We start from the raw sequence: 26,134 nt of genomic DNA on the forward strand, positions 1-26,134 counted from the left end.
GTGTCCAAAAGTGCTGTAAAAAAAAAAAAAAAAAAATGCCGATCTGCGGGAAAACGAGATTTTCCCGCGGCCACACGAACCCGAAAGCGAAAACGATCGGGAACCCGATGAACATCTCTAATTGTTTTAAATATTTTAAAATTTTAATGCATTATGTTTATTGCTTTTATCCTGTTCTACACCATGCACTGGTCAGATTTCTAAAGTGCAGTATATAAGCTTTTAGAAATAAATAAAATATTTTCTATATACCTTAAGCTATGCTCTCTCTTTTTATTAAAAATAAAAGCCAGAAAACATACTTTTTTAGTAGGTTAAAGCTAAGGTTAGCTTTCAAGATAATACTTCATTCAAGTCAGTTCCATATTCCACTTCTTTGCAGAACATTTTTACTTCGGTGGAAAAAAACACGACTACCAATCTTTTCATTCATGGGACACTAAGAAGAAAATTCCATCGAGTCTAGCATCACGTCTTAGACAGTGGCCAATCTAGGTCACAAGTGACGCAGCAGATCCCAAAGTTTAGGTCCATTCCTTGTTGCTCATTCAATGGTGGGGCTTGGATCACCAGGGAGGTCAATTCACCATTACGCCAGGAATACTATAATTTTTCTGGATTCACAATTACTACTTTTATAAGATATATACTACAGAGATTTGAGAAGCTCAAGATGTTTTCATTTCATATATTTATATTGCTATGGTTTTTTTTTTAATGTGTTTCATTTTTAATGTTTATTGGTTACAAACTCCTGATGCAGGTACAACTTGCTGAGAACAGCCATGTCAGGTTTTTAGAACGCTTTTCATTTTTTCTATTTGATTTTATTACATTATTTATTAAATATTTTTGTAATTATTTATCTTCTTTGTGCTACTTTAACATTTTTGTTGCCATCATTTTTCTCTGAGTTTCTGATCTTGCGATTTGCTTTTTTCTGGGAAAACTGAATTTGAATTAATTCGAGAGCTAGTTTAAGGTTAGCATTTGATTGTAAATTTTATATTTTTTAAGTTTGCAACATTCACTTACTTTATTTGGAAATAAGAGTACTGATTCCTGGGCAAGTAGTCTAGTTTGATTCTACTCTTCTGCACTCCATTTCCCACGCACCCTGTCACATTTTTTGATATATAGATGATTACTCCCATTAGTGAATTAAAATAACACACAATTAACCCTGATCTTAGCTGTTGACTAATTTTAATCCTACTGCTGGTCATTCACAAGTTAATATTAAACCCCTAATAATTGAATTTAAAATCCCTTAGATGTAGATATTACCACTCCTGAAACAGCTTTAAAAACTAAGATGCAGACAGAAATCCAACAGCAAAATGGGGGTTATCCAGTCATTTGCATCGAGTGCCACATATATGATTGTCAGGCCTGTCAGTGAAAGGTTGAGTGTGTGTGCAGTTGGCTCTCAGAGAACAAGTCTTATCTCTGGAGGCCAGAGTGGCAAATCTGGAGGAGCTGAGGCAGACAGAGGTACATAGAGGAGACCTTCAGAAACAGTAAAGAGCCCCAACTCCAGTTTAGCAGCCTTTGTGCTTCTTTGGAAGAATAAGATCATCTGGAAGGAGACCATCACCTTGGTGTGTCATGAAGTGATCCAGTAGCTAGGACCTACCCTACAGGTGATGCCCTATCCTCTCGCACCAAAGATGCGTCTTCCGTGGCATATGCTTAGGAGGATTCAATTAAGACCACTGTTCTATTTGGTTTAAGCATTAGGAATGTAGATAACTCAGTGTTTGGTGGGCATGAGGATCATATGGTAATTTGCAAACATAGCAGACCTCATGTGCCACCTAGAACGATTTTAGAGTGAGCTGTGGAGGATCAGGCTATCTTGTACATGTGGATACCAATGACACAGAAAGGTGCAGAAGAGAGGTTCGGGGCTAAATTTAAGCTTTCACGTAGGAAGTTGAAATCCAAACATCCAGGGTAGCATACTCAGAAAGGCTCCCCATTCTACATACAAGACCCCAGAGACAGGCTGATCACCAGCCTCAAAACATGGATGAAATGAATCTGCAGGGAGGAGGGCTTTAGATTTGTTAGGGACATTTATGGAAAGAGCCTATTCCAAATGGATGGGCTCCACCTTAACTAGGGTGGAACCTAGTTAAGGTGGAAAAAGTGAAGCAAATTTGTGAGCCAAGACTTGCCTTGGGTAAGGCCATGCTGACTTTGTTCCATTAAACCATATCTTTCTATATGTTCTGTGATTTTGATCTTTAGAACACTTTCCACTATTTTTCCTGGTACTGAAGTCAGGCTAACTGGTCTGTAGTTTCCCAGATCGCCCCTGGAGCCCTTTTTAAATATTGGGGTTACATTAGCCATTCTCCAGTCTTCAGGTACAATGGATGATTTTAATGATAGTTTACAAATTTTTACTAATAGATCTTAAATTTCATTTTTTAGTTCCTTCAGAGCCCTGGGGTGTATACCATCCGGTGATTTACTACTCTTCAGTTTGTCAATCAGGCCTACCACATCTTCTAGGTTCACCGTGATTCGGTTCAGTCCATCTGAACCATTACCCATGAAACCAGTTCAGGCGAAGCTTATCTTCCCAACATCCTCTTCAGTAAACTCTGAAGAAAAGAAATAGTTTAATTTTTTCCACGATGGCCTTATCTTAAGTGCCCCTTTAACCCCTCGATCATCTAACGGTACAACTGACTCCCTCGCAGGCTTTCTGCTTCGGATATATTTTTTAAAGTTTTTACTGTGAGTTTTTACCTCCACGGCCAACTTCTTTTCAAATTTTCTCTCTGCCTGTCTTATCAATGTCTTACATTGAACTTGCCAATGCTTTATCCTATTTTCTTCTGTTGGATCCTTCTTCCAATTTTTGAATTAAGATCTTTTGGCTAAAATAGCATCTTTTAACCTCACCTTTTAACCATGCAGGTAATTGTTTTGCCTTTCTTAATATATGGAATACATCTGGACTGTGCTTCTAGGATAGTATTTTTTAACGATGTCCACGCCTCTTGCACACTTTTTATCTTTGTAGCTGCTCCTTTCAGTTTTTTTCTATTTTTCTCAAAGTTTCCCTTTTGAAAGATTAGCCCTAGAGCCATGGATTTTCTTACTGTCCCCCTTCTAATCATTAATTCAAATTTGATCATATTATGATCATTATTACCAAGCAGCCCCACCACAGTTACCTCTCTCACCAAATCCTGTGCTCCACTGAGAATTAGATCTAAAGTTGTTCCATCTCTCATCAGTTCCTGAACCAATTGCTCCATAAAACTGTCATTTATTCCATCCAGGAACTTTCTCTCTCTCTAGCATGTCCAGATGTTACAGTTACCCAGCCACTCCCAAAGCTCATCGCCTCTGCTGGCTCTCAGGCAAAATCAGTTAGCAAGGAATTCTGGAGGATGTAGGCCTCAACCAAAGTGATCTCAGTTTCTCAGCCCTGTTATTCTCAGACAAGGAAAAAATTGCTTTTTTTTTTTTTTTTTTAAGTCACAGTCCCTTTTCTACACAGGAACTACTAGCAAATCATTACAGTCACCAAGGTTGTAAAGAGAAGAGCCACATGGACATAGGTCATATTCAGAGTCAGGAATGCCAGACCCATAAAAACAGGATTCTTCTTCTGTCATTGCTAGACTATGAGTAGCTCAGAAGCCTGAGGTAGCACAGACTCTACATTTTCACCCTCAAAGGGTGACAGTGTAGACTGCTTTGGCCTTGGAGCCAAAAATCAGCCAATCTACTGACAAGACCTCCCCCCTTCAGCAACTATGCAGCTATGAGCTGGAACATAGATGGTACTTAAGCCAAGTTACAGTACTGTGGTTTTAATTTTGGTGCCAAACCAGCCTGTGCCTTGGCAAAGATCAAAGCAGATGCACTTAATACAAATGCATCTATATGCTTGAGATGCCAAAAGAACGTTTCAAGTATCCTGTCCAACTCCTGCTCAAAAATATATAATTTCAAAACCTGGGAGGAGGTGGTACAGTAGGGGAGGCAGTGACCTACAGTATACACAGTGTGAAATGTCACAAGGGCTACCATACGGACCACTGGGGATTGCTGCAACAGTCACTAAACAAAGGGTTGATCTCAGCTCTATATGCAGTCACTCAGAAAAGGGCACAGCAACAAGCTCAATCTCGAGCATCAATGGAGAATGACGCATGCTAGATTTTTTCACTTAATGTCAAGTATGAACACCTTGAGACCAAAAATTTATAAAAAGGAATCCTCCTTGTGTATCACATGGGTAAAGCAGGTAAGTTCCTTGCTTCCGAATGCTTTCTTATGCAAGAGCTCCAAGGATGTTACTCAATCCCTAGGTCCTTCATTCCTTTATCATCAATGAGGGGAAAAGTTCAATCTTCAAAATCTGATAACCCTATGTGACATCTTTGATCAAATGCCCATCTTAGAGATTATATCAGTAATAAACATTTCCCAATGGCAAGCAGAGCACCACTTCAAGCTACTAATTTGTGTTTGCTGCCACAGTAAAAAAAATAATAATAAAATAGCTGAAATAAAATCAGACAAAATTGTGAAGAAAAAGAAGAGAGTTAACCAATGTCACTGAATAGACTTCACCAAGATAAAAATAGAAAGGCTCGGGAACTCAGCACCTGTCACAAAAATAAAAAAAAAAAGATTAAGAGGATGATATAATAGTGAACAGAATTTAGAGGTGCTCAATTTCACTGAAAGTCATTCCAAAGCAGTATAAAATCTTTATGATGGCTTGACTGAAAACAATATATAGACTGAGCTCAGATGACTGCTAGAGATTGAGTGGGCAAATGGAGACCTTAACACTTTTTATATTTGTGCTCAGAAATCCAAAAATATTTGAATGAAGTTAAACCTAGAATTAAAAGCTTAGAGAGACTTGCATTACTGAAAAATCCAATAAGTTTTATCTTTGTCTAACTGCCAGAAACAGAGGTGAGTAATGAAGCAGAGGTTGCCCAAGGAGTTCTTTCAAGCTGACAGATCATATTGGATAATTTGAAAAAATTGGTTTGCACTACATGGTTTTCTAATAAGTCTCAGGAGCTAATTTCTATTATATGTAGACATTGGCATGTTCTACAACTACATTCGAATTTCTCAAGATTCGATGGGTCAGCTGATACCAGTATTTTAGAGTTGGAACATTTTCCATGTGGTCAATGTTCTTTATGTGGTACTATGAAACATATCTTCATGGAAAGATCCTGCTTCGGGCCGGGTGTTCTATTTAAAAGGACATACAGACTGCACATCTAAGAACGTGGTTTATGCAATCTGTTGCCCATGTAATTTACTGTATATTAGATGCACTAAGCAAAGGATAAAAACATGTCTTTTGGAACATAAAAGTGGTCTTCACACAAAAAATTACAGGCACCAATAGTTAATCATTGTCTTGAAAAATCACACCTCTTTTCAGATTTACAATGGTGGGTCACTGAACAAATATCAAACACCAGTGGTGAATCAAATCTCGATCATAGGCTCCATTTAAGTTAACAATTTTGGATTTTTACTGTGAGTTCTGTGTCTCCATTTGGTTTGAACGTAGAGATTGATTGGTATTCATTGATTTAAAATCCTCAAATGTTTTTCATAGCAACTGATGTCATGTTTACTGTTTATCAACCAAAGAAAAATTCTACTTTTGTGTATATATAGGTGTAGAATTTCTGGGGTCGGGTCAGAACCCAGGGAAATGAGGGAGCCTTGAAATATGGTGCGTATGCCTTGTAGTTTGCTAAGCTAAGTGCTAGTTTTCTTTCTGATATATTTTTTTGTATTTCAGTGTTTGACACAGAGTGTTATCCCCGAAGCAGAGACTTGTCTCAAAGCACGGCGTGTGACGGGATTGATGTGAATGGGACTATTGTGAATTGTCAAGCCAAATACTTGGCGTTTTTTGAAGATAAGTGTTTTTAACTGCATAAATATTTTTTTTTTAAAGTCTCTTAAATGATTGCATTGCAGATCCGATGTTTAAGATTAAGCAATAAAGGCTGGAACAGCCAGTAGTGCTTAGTATGAAGGTCCTTTCCTGTATGATGTTTATTAGTATTGGAAATTGTATTTTTGTTTAGCTGTAACATTCCTGACTAGTGCCACATTGTAAAAGAAAATCCTGAGAAATCCCCATTTACCAATATTCTTGCTCTGGGTTGATTATATAAAACAAGTATAATAATCTTAAAAACAGCCTTGGAACACATTCTCATGCTAGCAGCAAATAAATAATTCAAGTCTACTCTATCAAAAGCCTTTTCGGCATCAAAACTTATAAGTAAAGATTTTAACTTTTCCTTGGAGCTATATTCCATAGATGCTAGCACTTTGTCTACCCTTAGAGAACTCCAACTGTTTCGGGGAAATCAAAGAAGGCTGAATCCTTGCCAGCCAATCATCCAATATTTTTGCTAACAATTTAACATCAAAATTAAGTAGGGAGATCGGTCTATAAGAACCAGACAATAAAGAGTCTCATCCCAGTTTAGGTAAAATTATATTTGTGGTAAGAGACCGAAAGGAAATGCCCCTACAGCCAATAAAGCTGCACACATTTTATCCAAAAGAGAACATTCCTGAACAATTGAGATTTTATAAAATTCCCCAGAAAACAAGGATTGTTAAGGGCCTGTATATTTTTGTCCGTTAGCTTAGGGAGATCAATAGATTATAAATAATAGAGATGTGAATCGGAACCAGAATCGGATCCGATATCAGTTCCGATTCACATCTCTATAGATGTGAATCGGAACCAGAATCAGATCCGATATCTGTTCCGATTCACATCTCTAATAAATAATTCTTTATGGATTCTGAATCAGTAGGTTCTAAAAATCTATTTTATAATACATTGAAAAAAAGGTTTCCAGTCTGTTTAAGCTCCCAAGTCAAATGATCCCTCTGTGATCTCACGCAAACAATATGTTTTCCCTGTCCAGGAGCAAATCGCTTTAGCAAGCATTCGTCCCACTTTATTACCAAATAAGAAAAATTTTTGTTTATAAAACAAAAGATTTTTCTTCGTCCGTTGATGTATCAATGTATTTAAAGCTGCTTGAGTGGCCAAAAATTGATTTTTATGTTCAATAATAGGATATAATAAGGTGTAATTGTTTTTCCAAAGCTATCATTTCCTTAGCTCGCAATTTCTTCTGTCTAGCCACATAAGCCAGGGTCCCATTCCCCCCCCCCCCCCCCCCCCAACATGGCCTTAACAGTCTCCCAAAAGAGTAAAGGGTCATCTAAATGATTTTTATTATAATCTGCAAACTCCCTCCATTTGGCAACAAAATAAGAATGAAGAGTTTTATCTTGATACATATATGAAGGAAATTTACACTAACTACTACCATTAGAAAGAGTAAAGCCATCTAAAAAACATCCACACTGGGGCATGGTCAGAGATTCGCAACCTTCTGAAAAAATGATTCTGAAAGTAATATATAATATAATCTGCCTTTAGTCTCATGCCCTAATGTAGTAAATGAAGTCTATCTCCAACAGGTGAAGATTCCTCCATACATCTAATAACTGTAAATAACAAATAAGGTATGCCTCGTCGTTGATCTTGCAATGTAGTAGGCTTAGCAGGAACAATATCAGGTTCCAGGTCTGAAGCAATATTGAAGCCTCCTCCAAGGACTGGAATATGTGAATATTGAGAAAGCAAGTTAACTAGGTTGGCAAAAAATGTTGTGAATTATTAGGAGCATATATACCACCCAAACATGGTTCCCAAACAGATAACCTTCTACAAAAATAGATCTACCCTCCATATCCTTAAATGATTGTAGTAATTGAAAATAATGTTTATGCGGTAGAATCACTACTCCTGCTTTGTGAGTTGTAGTGGAGGCATTAAACAACTCACCTCCCCATTGTGCACGGAGTTTAATATGGTCTATGTCTGTTAAGTGTGTTTCCTGGAGCAATGCAGTATCTGTCTGAAAACACTGCATGGCCATTAATAACTAGAGATGTGAATCGGACCCAGAATCTGTTCGGATTTCAGTTCCGATTCACATCTCTATAGATGTGAATCTGAACCAGAATCGGTTTGGATTTCAGTTCCAATTCACATCTCTATTAATAACACATCTTTTCACTACTGTGCCTATACTACACACATTCCAAGAAAGGCATGGTTTATCTATTATTCATAGTAATTGTTTTTATGCATATGATAATGTAAAAGAAACAAACAGGATTCCATCGGGAATAGAAGCAACCCCCCAAGTCTAGGCCTCACCCCTGCAAGTACACAATTGCTAAGATATAACCATCCATTCAGGCACACAAATGAAATATATCTTGTGTAATTCCCCTTTTTCACCCACCCCCTCCTCCCTTTCTCCCCAAATCTACCCCAATAATACCAAATGGCTTCTTAAACCCCACAGAAACAAAGAAAACGAAATATAGAACTATAGCCTCAAATAACCAAGAAGCAGAGATCATCAAAGTGAACCTTAAGGGCCCTCTCCCCTTAGATTAAATTACAGTCACTCCATAAAATATACAAATTTAGAAAATACAAACTCTAAAAGAAAAAATATAAAATAGCAAAAAAATTACAAATGCATCTGCTCATTCCAACAAAAATGTTTACCACTCAGCAGCATCTCAATCAAAACATAGTCAGCACAAATAATGCTAGATTATATGGAACTCCACATAATTAAAAGAAGGGATTTCAGTGATTGCCCTATCTTGGAGAAATCGTGTTGCCTGCAGCAGTTTCAAAATAGAGAGAGTTTTTCCATGATATAAAACTCTCAGCTTAGCAGGAAAACGTAATCTGCAACTTCTTCTTAACCAGTTGTACACACACCAGGCCAAACTTACTACTTTTCTCTGCAACCACTGTGGAATAATCTTGAAAGAGAAAAACATTTTGGTCAAATTTAAGGATTTGAAAGCATCTATATGCTCGTAGAATCTCCACCTTGTCTGCAAAGTTAGGCACCCAAACAATACCTACTAGTGGTTTGTTTCTGGCTTGGGTGACTGCCTGTGGCTCCCAATCTATAAGCTCCCTCCAATCGAAGTGGACCGTTCACAAGGGCTCACGATAGCCATTTTTCCAAAGTTTCAGCCAAACTAGACTCAGATACCACCTCATGTATGCCCACCAGCTGCAAATTTTATCTCTGAAAGCAGTTTTTTTTAAGTCATCAACTTTCTTAACCAGAGAAAAATTAGTTTTCTGTAAGCCTTTTATTGTTTCCATATAAACCAATCTATCTTTCAGCTTCCGTAAGAATGTTTTAAAAGTCATTCAATTGGGCACTCAGTCCATCAAACTTATCAGAAAGTTGAGTAAGTCAGCCATCCAATGCTGCAATTATAATCACCGCAGTATTTGAGACAGCTGTTCTGCGGCCTTGATGGCTCAAGCTGCGTAATTATTTTCTGGTATGTCGGCCATTTTAGATTCACCAAACTTTTGTCTATCCTTGTCTTCTTTTGATCACATTGGACATCTCAGGCCTCCAACAAATATAATTGCTTGAATGGCTTACCCAATACTGTCCACCTCTCATGACTACCGTCCATCTAATAAAAAGTTATGCCAAGCAGAGAATTTGTGAAAAGACAAAAGAGGGCCCCCAGAGAGAAGTCGGTACACAACTGCTCCCTTTCACAGTATTACATGACTGCTCCTAGATCCATTTTTAATAAAATTTCTCTAGCTACACAAGACCAAAACAGAGAAAAAAAGCCACAGATATTCAACAGATAATACATTTAGCTGGAATTTCAAAAATAGGCTCAGCTGTAAAAAATGTGAGCCAGGCATAAAATAATGCAGCAGTGTTCAAAACAGGAAATATATGAATGTATTAGGTCAAAACAAGATGGTGCTATGATGTCGTTTTAAGTTGTCTTACCTTGGCATTTTCCTATGACTGAGCCAAAGTCATCTTTTGCAGACCTACAATTTTAAAAAAACCTGATTAACAGTCACCCAGAGGTCTGTGATGATAAAATCAAAGAACTACTGCAAATTATGCCTGCATGTGTTATTAACAGGACTAATTTCTCTATAAATATTGCTGTACTAAAGCATTTCTTATAGAATCAACTCTTTTGGAGAAAGGCTATTATGAAATGTTTATCCACAGTGCATGTAACACAAGCTAACCATAATAATTCTCCCTTCTTCCCCTTCCACCAACTAAAACAGACTTGATCTGCTTACTTACAGCATGGCGAGGGCTCACTTTCCCCTTGTTGAGAGCAGGAACCCCTGACGTGCTTAGTGACTAGACACTGTCTCTCTGCCATGCAGCCAATATAGCCCAGTCTTCTGCCATTCATATTGATTAATTGTAAGAACTTGTTGAGTCTCCTCCTAACATAGCTCTTTCCAGAGATTCTGAAGCATAATTATATTGAATATTCTGACCTCTTTCCTTTCAATCTTACTTTCTCATAACTAGACCTAATTACTCTCCCTACCCTCTGATTATCTTCAAAATAGTTTATAGAGGGGAAAAATCATTCCAACATCCTTGCACTTGAACCAAGAAGCAGCACAATCTTTAAACAAAAACAGACTGTCTAAGCAAATTAAGATATTCCCTTTGCTAGAACCCCAGCTTTAAAGACCTAGCTAATAACAAATAGTAAATAAAAAATTGCAAAGCAGTGCTTTTATGGTTAATAAAAGTAGAGAACTCTATATAAAGTGGTTTATGGTGGGTCTGTAAGTAGTTTTGCAAGTAGTGAGTAGGTCTATTTTTGGTATTAATTCTGATAATCAATGTGATGTTTATTGAATTGTGGGAGTCATAGCTTTGCCCATCCCTAGTGAGAGGTAGGACTGACGTATGTTTCTAGATATGTTGATGAATTGTATTTTATTGATTTGTCATTTTATTTTTATAATTGGATTATTACTTGGTTCAACAAAGGTGATCCAGAAATCTCAGTTACGAGAGCGGTTCTAGTATTAAAATACTGATTCTGATATTTATCTCTTAACTATCTTACCCAAGATTACCTTAGTTCATGAGTAGCAAAGCATGTTCCCTACTGCTCACAGAGATTGGCCTCAGAGGGTCTACTGCAGGTCCCAGCAATTGGGGTTTAACTCGTTTAACTCTGGCAAGTTAGCAAGCCTTTCAGGCCAGTTCTTTGGAACCTGCTTCCCAGGGCATTGCGCATTATCTGTGATTTACAGATTTTTAAAAATCCGCTCAAAACCTGGTTGTTTAAATAGGTCTTTCCAGGATAGTTTAATGAATTGTATTCTGGGAAGTTCAGCAAGGAAGCAGATTGGCAGAGTCATTTGTTAGTTAATGAATACTTTATATATCATATTTTACAACTGTAGAATGCTTTTAGTGAATATATTTGCTGAATCTCGGTATATAAAAGCAAATAAAATAAATAAATATATTATAGATTCCTATTTTATTTTTATGTTGTGAGCTGCTTTATGTTTGGATGAGAAGGAGACAGATAAATAAGAGATGATGATTATTAACAAGAGGTTCAGGGTATTCTTCAGGTCTTTCCCTTCTTCCTACACATGCTGGATATGTAATTCATATTCTAGGACATCAAGCTCTCCTAGCTCCCAGCAAAGCCCTCAGAGCAGAGCAGGAATGGAGCTGGATGCCTAGATCTCATCTAGTCAGGCCTTCTGTCCTCCTAGCAATCTCTGCAATCTCTTCAGTTCAAAGTAACAGAAGAGGTCTACTTTTTCAAACAGTTAGACCAAGAGTAGATACAAACAGATGAAACAAATGTATTAACTGAGAACATAACATCAGTTTTGTGAAAGTGTGGGCAGAGAGAGAGGACACGCAAGATTAATGATTTTGATTTTGTATCCTGCTTTGTTGTACAAAATGAAAAGGTGGGAAATCAAGTCCAAAGATAAATAAATGTAGGGTTCAGACAGTGCTTGAAAAAAAAATTCTGAAGCATTTCTTCCAGTTACCTGTATGTGTATATGTGCATTTGTATTCAGGCAAATAATTTGATTGTCATGTTAGTCTACTTAGAGAGCAATTTAGAAATAAAGGACAACAAAAGTTTGTGGGCAATACCTTTTTACTAGGATTACCTTAAATCATTTGAGAGTAGCTTGTGAGAGCTATACTCACTTCATCAGATCAGTGGAAGTACTATTATGAAGAGACTATAATGCTTAACAGCTAGTCACAAATATACTAAATTAACTCAATAAAAAAAGGTATCATCCAAACGTTGTTTACTGACTTGACTTGTGCAATGAAATTTCACATTTGCCCACACAGTAGAAACATTTAAAAACAATATTTCAATTTCGTAACTCCATTTAAGAGTCCTGTGCTACTGTTTGAATGTACAGGGAGATGAGACAAAGTAGTTGGATTCTGAACCCGATCCATAAATTCTGGCACTTCTTTTAATCAATACTAAAAAAAAAAAAAAAAATTATAATTAATCCACCCTGAAACTAATGGAGTAGATTTTCAAAGGGTTATGCGTGAAACCCTGAAAACCTGCTCCTGCGCGCGCCAGGCCTATTTTGCATAGGCTCGGCAGGACCGAGGCCTCCAGCACAGTGGCTGTGCCAGGGGATGGCACGCCGGCCGGCTGCCGGCCCGCTCAAGATACCAGAGGCAGACGTAAATACTTGAAACAAGGTGGGGGGGGGGGATTTAGGTAGGGCTGGGGGGAGCGGAAGAAAAGTTCCCTCCAAGGCCCCGAGGAAAGCCATCGGGGCTCCCCTAGGGCTCAGCGCGCGTAAGGTGCACAAGTGTGCAGCCCGCGCGCCGACCCTGGATTTTATAGCATGCGCGCGGCATGTTATGAAATCGGTGTACATTTGTGCACGCTGGGTAGCGCGCACAAATGTACCCAGCGCGGGCTTCTTTTAAAATCTACCCCAATATGTTCTGGAAATGAGCCTCAAAATAAAATATTTAAATAATGAGGCCATCATACAGAATATTTATTGCATTAAAAAAAGCTTATAAAGGGGCGCTAGAGAGCAGCGCTGCAAGATGGCCGCCTGATCCGCGTGCTCTGCTCCCTAAATAGCAATAAGAGGCTTAAAAGCATAGTATCTCCTCGCACTCCATCGGTCTTTTAGGCTCCGTGTGCAGGTGAATACTCCAGGATGGCAGCACGACGGCGTACGGTCGACTTAAAGCAGTTTTCATTCACTAAATGTGCGGGGGAACTGCTGGACGCCGAAGAGGCCCAGGACGCAGATCTCTCTGCGGGCGGCGATTCAGCTGACAACATGGACACCGGGAGCAGTGCACTTCGTTCGGAGACACCTGATCCGGTGGTGTCTAATATAGACTTTCCTACGCGGACCGAAATGCGATCTTGGTTTGTGGAGTTACGCGCCGATCTCAAGGCTCACAAAGCGGAGCTGTTAGCATCCATGGCCGATATGAGGGAAGATCTAAACGCACTAGGCCGCAGAGTGGATGACATCGATATGCGGGGTGACGCACATAGTATAGCCATTGAGTCTCTCACCTCCCAGAATAAGGAGATTACAAATGAATTGGAGATGGTCCAAGACAAACTTGAGGACCTTGAAAATCGCTCACGGAGAGCGAATCTTCGCCTGCGAGGGGTCCCGGAATCGGAACAGTTTCAAGACTGTATGCAAACTGCGGAAGCCCTGTGTAAGTTCATCCTAGCACAGGGGTCGTCCGGAGCTGCCGACCCACCTGCGGATCGAGAGGTGGATTTGGACCGGGCCCACAGAGCCTTGGGCCCGCGACGAGATAACCAGCCGCGGGACATAATTATAAAATTCCACAAGTTCCGGGTCAAGGAGGAAGTCCTTCAAAGGGCACGGGCCAAGCAGCAGTGGAGCTGGCAGGGCCACTCCATATCTATATATAACGACCTAGCTCCTGTCACTCTGCAAAAAAGATTCCAGCTCCGGGAGGTGGCTTTGGCGCTGCGCAATGAGGAAATCCGATACCGATGGGGATTCCCCTTTGCCCTCATTTTTCAACGGCGGGGCATCACTTACCGTGTAAAGTCCCTGGCAGAAGCGGCCGACAGTTTCCAAAAAGCGGGCCTGGAGGTCCCCTTTCAGCATGATCCTCCTGCCGGCGAGCGCGACCGGCGGACCCGACGCCGAGGTGGCAGCGACCAGGCCCGGGACGTGGCCGTTTGCGGCGGCAGCAGTCCTGGAAGGGGGAGCTCCCGGCGGAAAAAGGCTGACTTTACTTTATTCCTTGTCTTTCCTTGTTCTGCCTGGCTGTAAAGCTGTAGAGCGTTTGGGATGGCTCACCTATTTGGGAGGGCCCGAGCTCTGTTTCTTTATTCATGTTTATATGTTTTCCTGGTGGGATTGTTCACTCATAGTTCAATGTTGTATTAAGCGTTCATGTAGTAAGTGTATGATGCTAAGGTTTCCATCTTAGAATAAGCCTCAAATGGCTCATGTAAGCTCCGAGGGAGGGGTTGTGGGGGGGGGGGGGGGGGACATTCGGCGCTGCTCCCCATGTGTACCCCGCGAGGGATTCGCCGCGGTTTAGCGAATCGAAGAGTTAGGGGGGGAGGGGGGGGCTATCAGCTACAGCTCAGTTTGTCTTCTGGGGTGGAGTCTAAAGCAGGGGAGAGCACAACCAAAATATGGAGGGTTTCTCTTTACTTACAATTAGCGTGGGGGGGTCTCGTTGTTATACCTGCCCTTTGGCTAGGTTGGGCATGTCAGTGGGGAAATTTCTTTGACTTGTGGTACTTATGGTTAGCATAATCTCTTTGAACGTGAAGGGTTTAAACTCTTTTCGTAAGCGTTATTTACTCAAACAGGAATTACAGTTTTTCCAACCTGATATAGCTTTCATTCAGGAGACCCATTTAAAGAGACGTCATGACCATTTGGCGATGTTCCGGGGCTACCCTCATGTCTACTTGGCTTCTTGCACCCCTCAAGCCAAATATACGGGCACTGGTATATTGCTATCTGCACATCTGGTGTTTGAATATGTCCATCATGTGGCTGATCCTGGAGGGAGGTATGTGATGTTAAAAATTCGGATGGGCTCAGTGATTTCCACTTTATTAACTGTCTATGCCCCCAATAAAGACCAGGGTGCATTTTGGCAGTCCATACAGAAGCTGTTGCTCGCTCACGCTGAAGGTGCTATTATCATTGGCGGAGATTTTAATATCACCTTGTGCCCGGAGCGGGATAGTTCCGCGACTGCTCTTCCCGCCAAAGCCTCCGATAGATCTTGTTTACGGGGGCTTATCCATGGCTGGCAGCTGGTGGATATCTGGCGGAACCGTAACCCCAAGTCCCGGGTGTATTCCTACTTCTCGGCTCCCCATCAGAGTTATTCTCGTATAGATTATTTCCTAGTGGATAGGGGACTGAGCAACCAGGTTCGTGGAGTGGACCTGGAGGCTATTTCATGGTCTGATCATGCCACTATTAGGCTCACAGTTGCCCTGGGCAGTGGCGACGCTGGGGACAGATACTGGAAATTAAATGAATCATTATTACAGGACGCTGCTTTTGTCAATGAACTTAATACATCTCTCCAAGAATACTTTCACTTAAATGGTCAATCGACTCTTAGTGAGAGTACGATGTGGGAATGCTCTAAGGCGGTAGCCAGGGGGCTCTTGATTTCTAGAGCCGTGGCCTGTAAAAGGAAGAGGGCCCAAGCCAGACAGGATTTGCAACTGCAGCTCACGGTTCTGACACGGGAACACATGAGAACTCAATCCTCCCACTGCTACCAAAAACTATTAGCCGTAAAGGATAAATTAGCCCAACTTAACAACTCCAGTATCCTTCACGCCCTAGCACTTACAAAACAAGTTTATTATGAAGGGGGTGACAAAGCGGGCCGTTTGTTGGCCCGGCAATAACGCTCTAGAATGGTTCAGAATAACATAACCAAAATTAAGATAGAGTCTGGGGACGTACTGACATCCTCTACTGACCTGCGGAAGGCTTTTTCGGACTTCTATGGTATGTTGTATACGGCTCAGTCAGCCATACTTCAGTCGGACATTGCAGACTATCTGAGCAATGTGTCCTTACCGGTCCTTACTTTAGAACAAAGCCAAGCTTTAGACGCACCTATCACTGAGGGAGAGGTGTCCTCTGTGATTCATTACCTTAAGTTAGGGAAAGCACCGGGCCTGGATGGCTTCTCCGGCGCATACTATAAAAAATGTGCGGACACTTTGGTAGTCCCTTTGACCGCCTATTTTAACAGCCTTAGAGAGGAGGGATGTATTGAATCACAATCTAATACAGCAGGGGTTACTATTTTGGCCAAACCGGGGCGGGACCCTTTGCTGTGCAGCTCATACCGCCCTATATCACTCATTAACGTAGACTTAAAAATACTAGCCCGCATTTTGGCAGTCCGCCTTAATAAATACCTCCCAGGCCTGGTGCATACTGATCAAGTGGGCTTTGTTCCACAACGAATGGCGGCGGATAATATTCGTAAAGTCATTGACCTTGTGTGGTGGGTGCGGAGAGAGCGAATTCCGGCAGTGCTACTCTCTTTGGATGCTGAAAAAGCATTTGATCTAGTGCACTGGCCATTCCTATTCCTCACACTCCAGAAATTTGCATTTGGCCCATTCTATATTAAGTGGATTCAAAAGCTGTATGATCGTCCTCAGGCTAGGGTGAAAGTTAACAATGGTTATGGTTTAGCGTTCAATATTGGTAGAGGCACTAGACAGGGGTGCCCGATGTCCCCGTTATTGTTCGCCTTATATATGGAGCCCCTGACCACCAAAATCCGAGCTTCCCCGGAGATACAGGGGATACAGATAGGCCCACTCCAATACACACTGTCCCTGTTTGCAGATGATGTCTTACTAACGCTCACTGACCCAGAACGGTCCTTACAGGGAGTGGTACAGGAACTCGCGGCGTTCGGTGGAGTCTCAGGGTTAAAGGTGAATGTAGACAAATCTGAACTGCTGAATATAAATCTTGACCCCGCTAGGGTTCAGCTCCTGCGGGATGGGTTCCCTTTCAGATGGGCCAAGTCTTCTATAAAATATTTGGGGGTTCAGATCACGCCCAACTTACCTGATTTGTATGTCCTGAACTACACTCCGCTGGTTCGTAAAATCATACTGGATATGAGTAGATGGAACAAGGGCAGTTTTTCCTGGCTGGGCAGGATTGCTATTGTCAAAATGTCAGTCCTGCCTAAGCTATTATACCTTTTTTCATCTCTGGCGGTCTATATTCCTTCGCCCATTCTCCGCAATTGGCAGAAAAAAGTATTTGATTTCATTTGGAGACGGAGACCCCCGCGCCTGGCAAGACAGGTATTATACCTGCCAAAATCACAAGGGGGTCTGGGGGTTCCCAACCTTGCGCGATATTATAGTGCCGCTCAATTGAGGGCGATTATTGATTTTCATCGCCAGGCCACTGTGAAGCAATGGGTACTGGTGGAGCAAGCTCTAGTGGGCCCAATGGCCCTATCCGCTATGCCTTGGCAACCTAGACACACGTGGAGGCCAATTAAAGTTGCACCCTGGGCATTACAGGTCACTCTCACTATTTGGTCCCATAATCGGCGGGGCCTTCTCGGGGATTCTAAGTTTTTTTATCAGTCCTCTTTAATGCATAATACCCTATTTCCGAGTGGTTACCAATCGTTAAGGTTTATACACTGGCGAGAGTGTGGGCTCACCACTATTGGGCATTTTTTCTCGCAGGGGGCCCTTTCCTCCAGGGACCTGGTATTCGGGACCTATCACCTTGACCACCATGATTTTTTAGCACATGCACAAGTTACCCATTACATTCAAAGTTTGCAGAGGGATGGGTCCCTACGGGCCGGAAGGACTCTTCTGGAAACATATTGCCGGTACAGCGACAAGCTTAAGGGACTGATATCTAAACTGTATCTGTTGTTATCCCCCCCCTATGACAGAGCGTTGCTCTTTTAAAATACAATGGGAAACTGACCTGGGAAGGCACCTGGGGAAACAGGACTGGGAAGCAATATTTAATAACGCTCGGCGATGCTCTATATCTGCCCGTATGCAGGAAAACTGTTACAAAATTATCTATAGGTGGTATCTTACCCCAGAGCGTCTACATCGATTTTCTCCCTCTGTATCTGCCTTATGCTGGAGAGACTGTGGGCACAGGGGTACATTTATGCATATTTGGTGGGGATGCCCTCTTCTTACTCCATTATGGAAGGAGGTCTTCTCTTGGCTGTCTAAGGTACTGGGGATTGACTTTCGGGCTAATGTTGAATCTGCTTTGTTACACCTTTTCCCTGATGTTATTGATAAATCAATGCAAAGATTTTGTATGCAAATGTTTATTGCCACACGGAGTAAGATTGCTTTACATTGGAAGTCTCCCCGGGTGCCGGGATTTCACTCTATTGTGGACTTATTACATCTCTACCAGCAGATGGCATCATTGACGGCTGCAAAGCACAACAAAATGGCGACTTATCGTAAGATTTGGCAATCCTTTCTAGACTTTGCTTCTCGGTGAGGGCTCGGATGCTTGGGACGACACTGTGGAGGTTGACCCCAGCTTTCGCTAGACTTTTCTGGACTCTATTGGCATCATTGGATTTAGCTGATACGTCACCATGGGGGGGGGGGGGCAGGGGGGATGGGAGGGGATTATTGACCTATCTAACCATGGTTCATTTATTTTGTATGTGTCAATACGTATGTTCTGTTACCTGGTTGGTGAAAACCGAATAAAACTTAAATTACAAAAAAAAAGCTTATAAAAAGGACTCAATAGAGAACAAGTTGCATATAGCACATGCAATGAGTCCATGCATGATTGACTCATTTAAATATTTTATTTTGATGCTCAGTTCCAAAACATGTTTGTTTCAAGGTGGATTCATGAGATACTGTTGGAATTCCTTTAAATCAGTCATTGACAATGCTGTAGTTTGGCAATAAACAAGCAAAACAGTCAAAATTTTACAATTAAAAAAATGCAGTAAGCAAGCACAGGAAGAGAAACCTAGTTAGTGTAAACAGAGAATAAAGTTCAGAAACCCTTTTCTTCCGCTTTAAATTAGGTTGCTCTCTTCAGGTGGCCTCAATGTCTTGTATAATCAAACATGCCTAAGCAGTACAATGTCAATGGCTACTAATTTTTCTCCATTCCAGGGCTTTGTTTACAGGGGAGGCACAATACATTCAAAATACAGAAGACAAAACCTATTGCTGAGCGTTTCCCAAACAAGGTTCATCAAAGCCAGACTGTTACAGGTCCAAGGCTAAGTCCGTGAGGCCCCTGCATACAACAACACATGGCCTCTTTTAGTTCCTTGCCACACCCCTAACATTCTTCTTCCATACTTCCTAGTCTATTTGTATTTTTTTTTTTTATTTAATAACACTTATGAATCGCTTTCCAAATTAAAAATCACTCAAAGCGATGAACAATTCATAGCATAAAATAAATAAAATTAAAGAATTTCTTTAAAAAAAAAACACACATACTAAAACCATTCTAATACGCTACATAGTTTTAGTTTATCCTCTTTGCTGAGGTCCTAATGCTTCTGGGACCCCACCTGGCAAGGTTTGCCCTTCACAGATGTTTTCCTTCTCCCCACCCCATTAAATCTACCTTTGAGTCAGACTCCTTTCCACTTTTTATTTGTTTCAATAAGGGCCCGAGTCCCCGCCTTTCATCGCCAGGATTCCAATCCCCAGGACCCTCTCCCCTGGGAGTTTCTCCAGTATGTACCTGGTGCGGCCATGGCAGATTCTGTCAGCCCCAGTCCTCACCAGTTTCCTGCTCGGTTGCATGTAAGCCCCACCATAGGAGTAAAGAGAAACTCACAGAAGGAAGCCTTGGTGAGCCCAAAGGTTGGCAGTCTCAAGTCTGATGAAACATATCCAACAATATAAAAAGCTTTACGAGCTTTGTATTTTTAACTAACTCTACAGAGCAGCAAACTTGTTCAAAAGGATGCAATGGATTCTAAAAGGTTGAGATATTAAGATGCTTGAAAGAAATGATATCAATATCAAAGAAGTCAGCAACTATTTTCTTACATGACATGGAAATAACCCGTATGAAAAATGATCAGTTTACCTGATTTCTACATATTGGTCTTGAACAGTTGCCAAAAGTTTACCATTACTGCAAAAGAAAACAAAAATTTCACGTGAAATGAAGCATCAAAAAACTTTATAGTATAGGTTAGCAGCTCTAGGATCATAACCTCAAAGTACATATATCTGCTATTGCCTAGACTATTCATGCATTTCTATAATCATTATATAATGTTCCATATAAAAAAAGAGAAACTTTTAAACCCCTTAAAATCTCAGCAAAAGAAATTATGGGGCAGATAATTTTTTTTTTATTTATATTCTGCTTTTCAGGCACTTTAAAGTGATTCACTGCCTGTGTTTTTGGGATCTGTAAAGTAAATAACTGGGCATATTTAGATTTTGATAACTGTCATAAAATATTGGACTTCTGGATGATCAATAAGATATTTAGCACAACTCAAAAAGATATTTCAGATGTATAAGAGGAGAAACCATCATAGGCATTTTAATATCACCCTCTGTTCACAGATCAAATCACAAGGGCTTATTCACCCACACACTTAAACATCACTTTAAATTTACTTCCCAAAGGCACTAATTCAAATATACTTACTCCTGCCTGGGGGCTGGAAAACCTTTAGAATACCCCTTACTGTAGCTGCAGCGCTTCCATTCTAATCTACTGAAGAAATATAGTAACTTGTCTTTTCCTTTCATGGCAAAAGTCAGCAATCCATGCTTATACAAGCCCTGCCATTCTATTCTATCACATGTCATGAGAAGAAAGGGCCAGATAACATAGATGGAGAACCCAAATCACCAATGTAATTATACCAACAAGGAGTAATTTGAAAAAAGTTCAGGTCCACAAACTTCATAAGTTGCCCGAACGGGGGACCATGAACACTACTAACTGAGCTGTTGTCTCTCTTAAGCTAATAAAGCATGTATTTTGGACAGCTTATAAGGTTTGTGCACCTGAAGTTTTTCTAAATCACTCTTTGTTGGTATGAGGTCAACAAAACCTTAAGCTCTCTAAAACCCAATAATTACACTTTCTAATGGTAAAAGCCACTTTTAAAGAGACCATACAACTCTCTCCACAGCATGCTGCTCTGCTTTTCCAAACTGCATTTGCCACAATCAGTTACACAGTCTCACGCTCATCAAAATATGTTCCTCCTTTCCAATCATAGCTCCTCTTCACATTCTTTCTTAAATATACATTGGCGATATAAACACTCTTGACATGCATGGAAACTTTTTCACTTCCACCGAATCATTCATACCCATACACAACTACATAAACAAGAAATGACACAGCACAGATATTCAAAAACTATTTTTACTGAAAACCTTCAGTGAAAAACACATTTTTTGTTGCCTCTTCCAAGAGCAGTATGAGAGCTGGAGGGTCCTTCTCTTTTATCTCCAGGGTTTCCTCTGGCTCATTATCCTACCAGACAATCAGCATTTTGATGATGTGCTGAAAGGGGAAAAAAAAAAAAAGGCAAATCAGAAATTATGCTCCATAGACTTCTATCAGAAAGCAAAATGCAATACAGGTAAATAGGGGAAGAAAAAAAAAAAAAAAAACGACAATGATAGGCAGCACAAACAGTTTCACATTCAAAAGGGTTGTCTATTCCATTTCAGAGTTTGCCCCAGCTCAAGCATGAATGCATACACTTATGGAAAAACCTGGACTGGAAGTACCAGGCCTATCTATACCCAACAAAAAATACAGATTAAAAAAAAAAGGAAGAAAAAGAAGACTGTAACAGCTAGAAATGGTTTCACATATCAATACATAGAAACTGCAAATGTAAAACAAACCCACAGAAAAGAAAAGACAGGCAATATAACAAAGACAGGACAGGCTGCAATATGAGATAAGCCTTTCCTTGGCAATGAGCAGTAAACTATGCCCAAAACACAGCCCTGAAACCACGATAGAATACACATAGACACAAACCGCAAGCATTTATTGTATACAAGGCCATACCCGTTACACACATAAAATAAAAGTATAAAGCCATCATGGAAGAAAATCAGAAATATGCAAAGAACATACTCATGAGACAGGCAATTACCACTCACAGCTCGCCTGCCCATCCATTACGTCAGGACACACTTTCAACTGCTGAGTCATGAGTGTAATGGGTGTGTCCTGCTCCAACCTTCATCTCTGGATCAGGAAGATGGCCGAGGCTTGTCCCTGGTCAGTAAAAAAGCAACGTAATTAACTTGACAGCCTAGAAAAGGTGAGAGAAAAATATGAATCCCAGATTACTGGTGTCTCCACCTCCCGTCAAGCTAATATGATCATTCTAGGACTTAAGTAAATATGAAAACACTGATATGGATTTTAGAGGACCATCAAACATTACAATGTGCAACTATCATCTATATATGTGACTACAACTCACTTATAGCGTCAAAAAGTATAATCACCGGTCTTTACCAGCTAGATATCACATGGAAAACATTTTTAGAGAAACTTTTCTTTACAAATAAAAAGCACTTATCTGGAAAACAAGTATTTTCCACGTCTTTGCTAGTTTCAAGATTGTCTATGGTCATCCACCCAAGTTAGCCTCTTGATGATGATGTGCCCCAACACTGAGCTAGCGTTTCAAAATGAAAAATTTCTGCATCGGGGTAAATCAGTCTTCGAAATGTCATAGCCTTTAAAGCCTGAGAGGATGAAAACTGGCACTGTCAACAGTGTTCTCGGGAGAGAAAAAGCAACAGAGAAATGTTCATGCCATTAGTGCTCCTGGAAATAAAATATATGTATGTGAGATAGCTAGTCACGTAAGCTTTGAAAATGCACTGGGAAACATTCTCACAATACAACATACTGAAATATCAAATACAATAATTATCCCTCTCCCCACCTCGTAAGGGGCAATGCCAACACCCCACCACCCCCACCCTTCTAGGAAGGCTCCCTCCCTGCAGCAGGCCAGCTCTTATAATTAGCCCCTACCAACAGCTACTGGATCATTTTTGCAAACTTACATTTACTTTCATTTTTCTCAGTGTGCCAGCTAAGATAAGGGCAGACTAGATGAGCCTCACATTCCTCATCTGCCCTCCTACTGAGCACAAACTAAATGACGACAACTGGCCCATCCACTCTGCCCAGCAAAATATTTAGGATTGCAATTGCCACTCTGTGCTCATTGCCCCCATGCAGAAATGTTATACATCCAGTTACCACGGGTTACCCAATTTCTTCATTCATTTATATATTTAAATTTGTTCTATTCTACCTACATTGACAGCAGCTATGAATGTATGCAGCAGAGTAAGCATACATAATAAAAATGATATATTGACAAAATGACAAAACAAAAATACCTGCCAACATAATACGCACTCTCCACCTGGCTGCAGAGATTATTAAATACTACACTAAACTTAACAATATTTATGTATTTATTTATAGGCTTTTCTATACAGATATTAGTGGTTACATCATATCTGTTTACATCAAACTGCAGGCTGAAACAATTACATCAAACAGAGACTGGGTAGTGGACTACAGAGAACATAACTAGGATAAAAATAATATGCAAGAAAAGCAGGAAATCCAACTGAGAAAAGGAGAACATGTTAATATATTAGAAAACAGGTAATGACTTAGAAACATAATGAGGCAGCAATGGATAGAAGAAGCAGGGGACCTAATCTGGGAATGCCTGTTTGAAGAGCCAGGTCTTTAACTTTTTCTTGAATTTGATGGTGCAAGGCTCGAGGCGGGGGTTTGTGGGTAGTGAGTTCCAGTGGGAGGGGCCAGCAATGGAGAGGGCTCAATCCCTAGTAGAGATGAGGTGTGCATTCTTGAGGGATGGGATGTGGAGGGTACCTTTAGTGGTTGCAATACTGTTACCCTCCACACTACTAAAATATAAAGCAATGCAGGCATTGCTCAACAACCCAAAAAGTAGCAACATAAGCCTTACATCACAAAAAATATGGTTCTCTCAATGCTATTTACACCAGAAAAATCTGACATCTCCTAAAACTTCTCAGATATATATATACACACACACACACTACTGAACATGATTATTTTAAGCAACTAAAGGACAGACTTACCTAAGAATCAAATGCCTGATTAAACAAAAAAGCCTTAAAGATTTCTTAAATTGTTTAATGCAGTTCATAAGTATGAAGATATTCTGATAGTGAGCTCTAACCACTAAGGATCCTCTGGGTTTATCCAATGCCCTTTTGAAATCCATCACCGTTCTCATCTTCATAATCTCTTCCAGGAGAGCATGCCATACACACACCATCCTTTCTATTAAGAAATATCTGTACTTCCCAATTTTGCTCCTGAGTCTACAGCATTGTAGTTTTATATTATGACCCCTAGATCTACAGATTCTGTCCAATGGAAGAAGTTTGATTCTTGTGCTATCTTTCAGGTATTTGAAAGCCTGTATCACATCTTTCGTGTTTCTCCTGTTCTCCATGGTGTACATATTTAGGTCCTTCAATCTCATCTCATACATCTTTTCAGTGCAACAAGAGGATCGTCACTGCTATTGAGCGCCACTAACACAAGCAAACTGTAAAACAAATACTAGCATATCAAGGCTTCAATTCCACACCAAAACGAGTTTAAAAAAAAATACAGCAAAATCACTAAACACACACTAAAATCATAGTAAAAATGAAACACTACTAAGTGTCTTCTATTCAAAAAGGTCTCTTTACTATCATTCAAAAACAAACATTATAAAATGAAGACACTGTCATGACACATGGGACTAACTCTTAAATCAATAGAAGGAGTTTTGGTTGAACATCTCACTATCATCAAAAATGCTTCTCTCTCAGGTCATCTGCCACTTGTTTTGAAATCCACTATGATGAGACCAATATTAAAGAAACCTAGTTTAAACCTTGTAGATTTCAGTAATTACTATCTTATGTCTAATATTCTCTCTTATTAAGATTATAAAGAGGATTGTGTCTGTTCAACTGTCTTGGTTTCGGAAGGAATGTGATCTTTTTCATCCTTTCAGTCAGGTTTTCGGAAGAGTTACAGGACTGAGACAGGTCTGGTGGCCACCTCCGATGACCCTCTCTGGGTGAAAAACAGCTCCCCACTGGCTCTTCAGCCTAACCAACAATGGCGGTGGTACCCAGGGTGTTCCTCCTCTCACGGCGCTGCGAGCAACCGCCCAGCATGCCCAACCCAAAGACTGGTACTGTGTCCACTGCATTTGATAATTTGGATGTTTCAGTCTTATTACAATGTTTAGCTATGCGTGGAACTCAAGAAATCTTTTTACAATTGTTTTAGCCTTTTTTTCTGACAGAACCAAGAGAGTATGTATAGGAGATTCTTTTTCTGACCTTGGCCCAGTAATGTGTGGTGTTCCTCGGGGTTCTATTATATCCCCCATGTTAATGTATATAGTTGTCACCTTGGGAAAGTAGTACAAGCACTTAAAGTGAGATCTTTTTTATGCAGATGATTTAAAGTTATCTAGCTCTTTTGATAAGGATCCAGTTTCAGCACTTCATAATTTGACTGTTCACAGGCTAGTAATGGAAGGTTAAAAAGTAATTTATGAAAAATGCCGTTTCTGGTTAGGTAGACCTTAAACAATTGACCTCTTTTACTTTCCCAGATGGTCCCGAGTATTTCTATCCAAAATCAAGTTCATAATTTGAGAGTTTTTGATCCTGATTTGAAAAATTCCTTGTATTCATTTTTTTTGAAGTGTAATGGGTGGCGTGGGTATGAACCCTTGTTGCTGTGGGGTAGTTCACGCAGCCTAGTAGGTGGATCTACAAGGACTACGCAGACAGCTGGTGGATGTGCTCTGTAGCGGGTCAGGCTGGAGCTTCACCTGTATACCAACTGCCTCCCATACAGGTTGAGCCCTTGGGTTCTGGCAGCCAACAGGGCTTAGGCGGGTTCCTAGGGTGGTCTGGTGAGCAAGAGTCCGAGGGCGTGCCGGGGGCAGAGCAGACAGCAGACTGAAGAAGTCTTGACAGCCAAAGTCGGGGCAGGTGGCAGACTAGGGTGGTCAAGTCAGGCAAGAGATCAGGCCCAGGC

General features: G+C 40.5%; 1 protein-coding gene across 1 annotated transcript in view; it reads right to left on the reverse strand.

The window, feature by feature from the left end:
• Positions 1-26,134, reverse strand: part of NBAS (neuroblastoma amplified sequence) — a 1,239,997-nt gene that overhangs the window by 1,160,984 nt on the left and 52,879 nt on the right. Inside the window, exons 5-6 of the mRNA XM_029595926.1 lie at positions 20,087-20,134; positions 9,918-9,961 (exon numbers count right to left, since the gene is read on the reverse strand). Of these exons, the coding sequence (XP_029451786.1) occupies positions 9,918-9,961; positions 20,087-20,134 (92 nt within the window). The remainder of the gene's footprint in view (positions 1-9,917; positions 9,962-20,086; positions 20,135-26,134) is intronic.

This window comes from Rhinatrema bivittatum, chromosome 3 (genome assembly GCF_901001135.1).
Source record: "Rhinatrema bivittatum chromosome 3, aRhiBiv1.1, whole genome shotgun sequence".
Lineage (NCBI taxonomy): Eukaryota > Metazoa > Chordata > Amphibia > Gymnophiona > Rhinatrematidae > Rhinatrema > Rhinatrema bivittatum.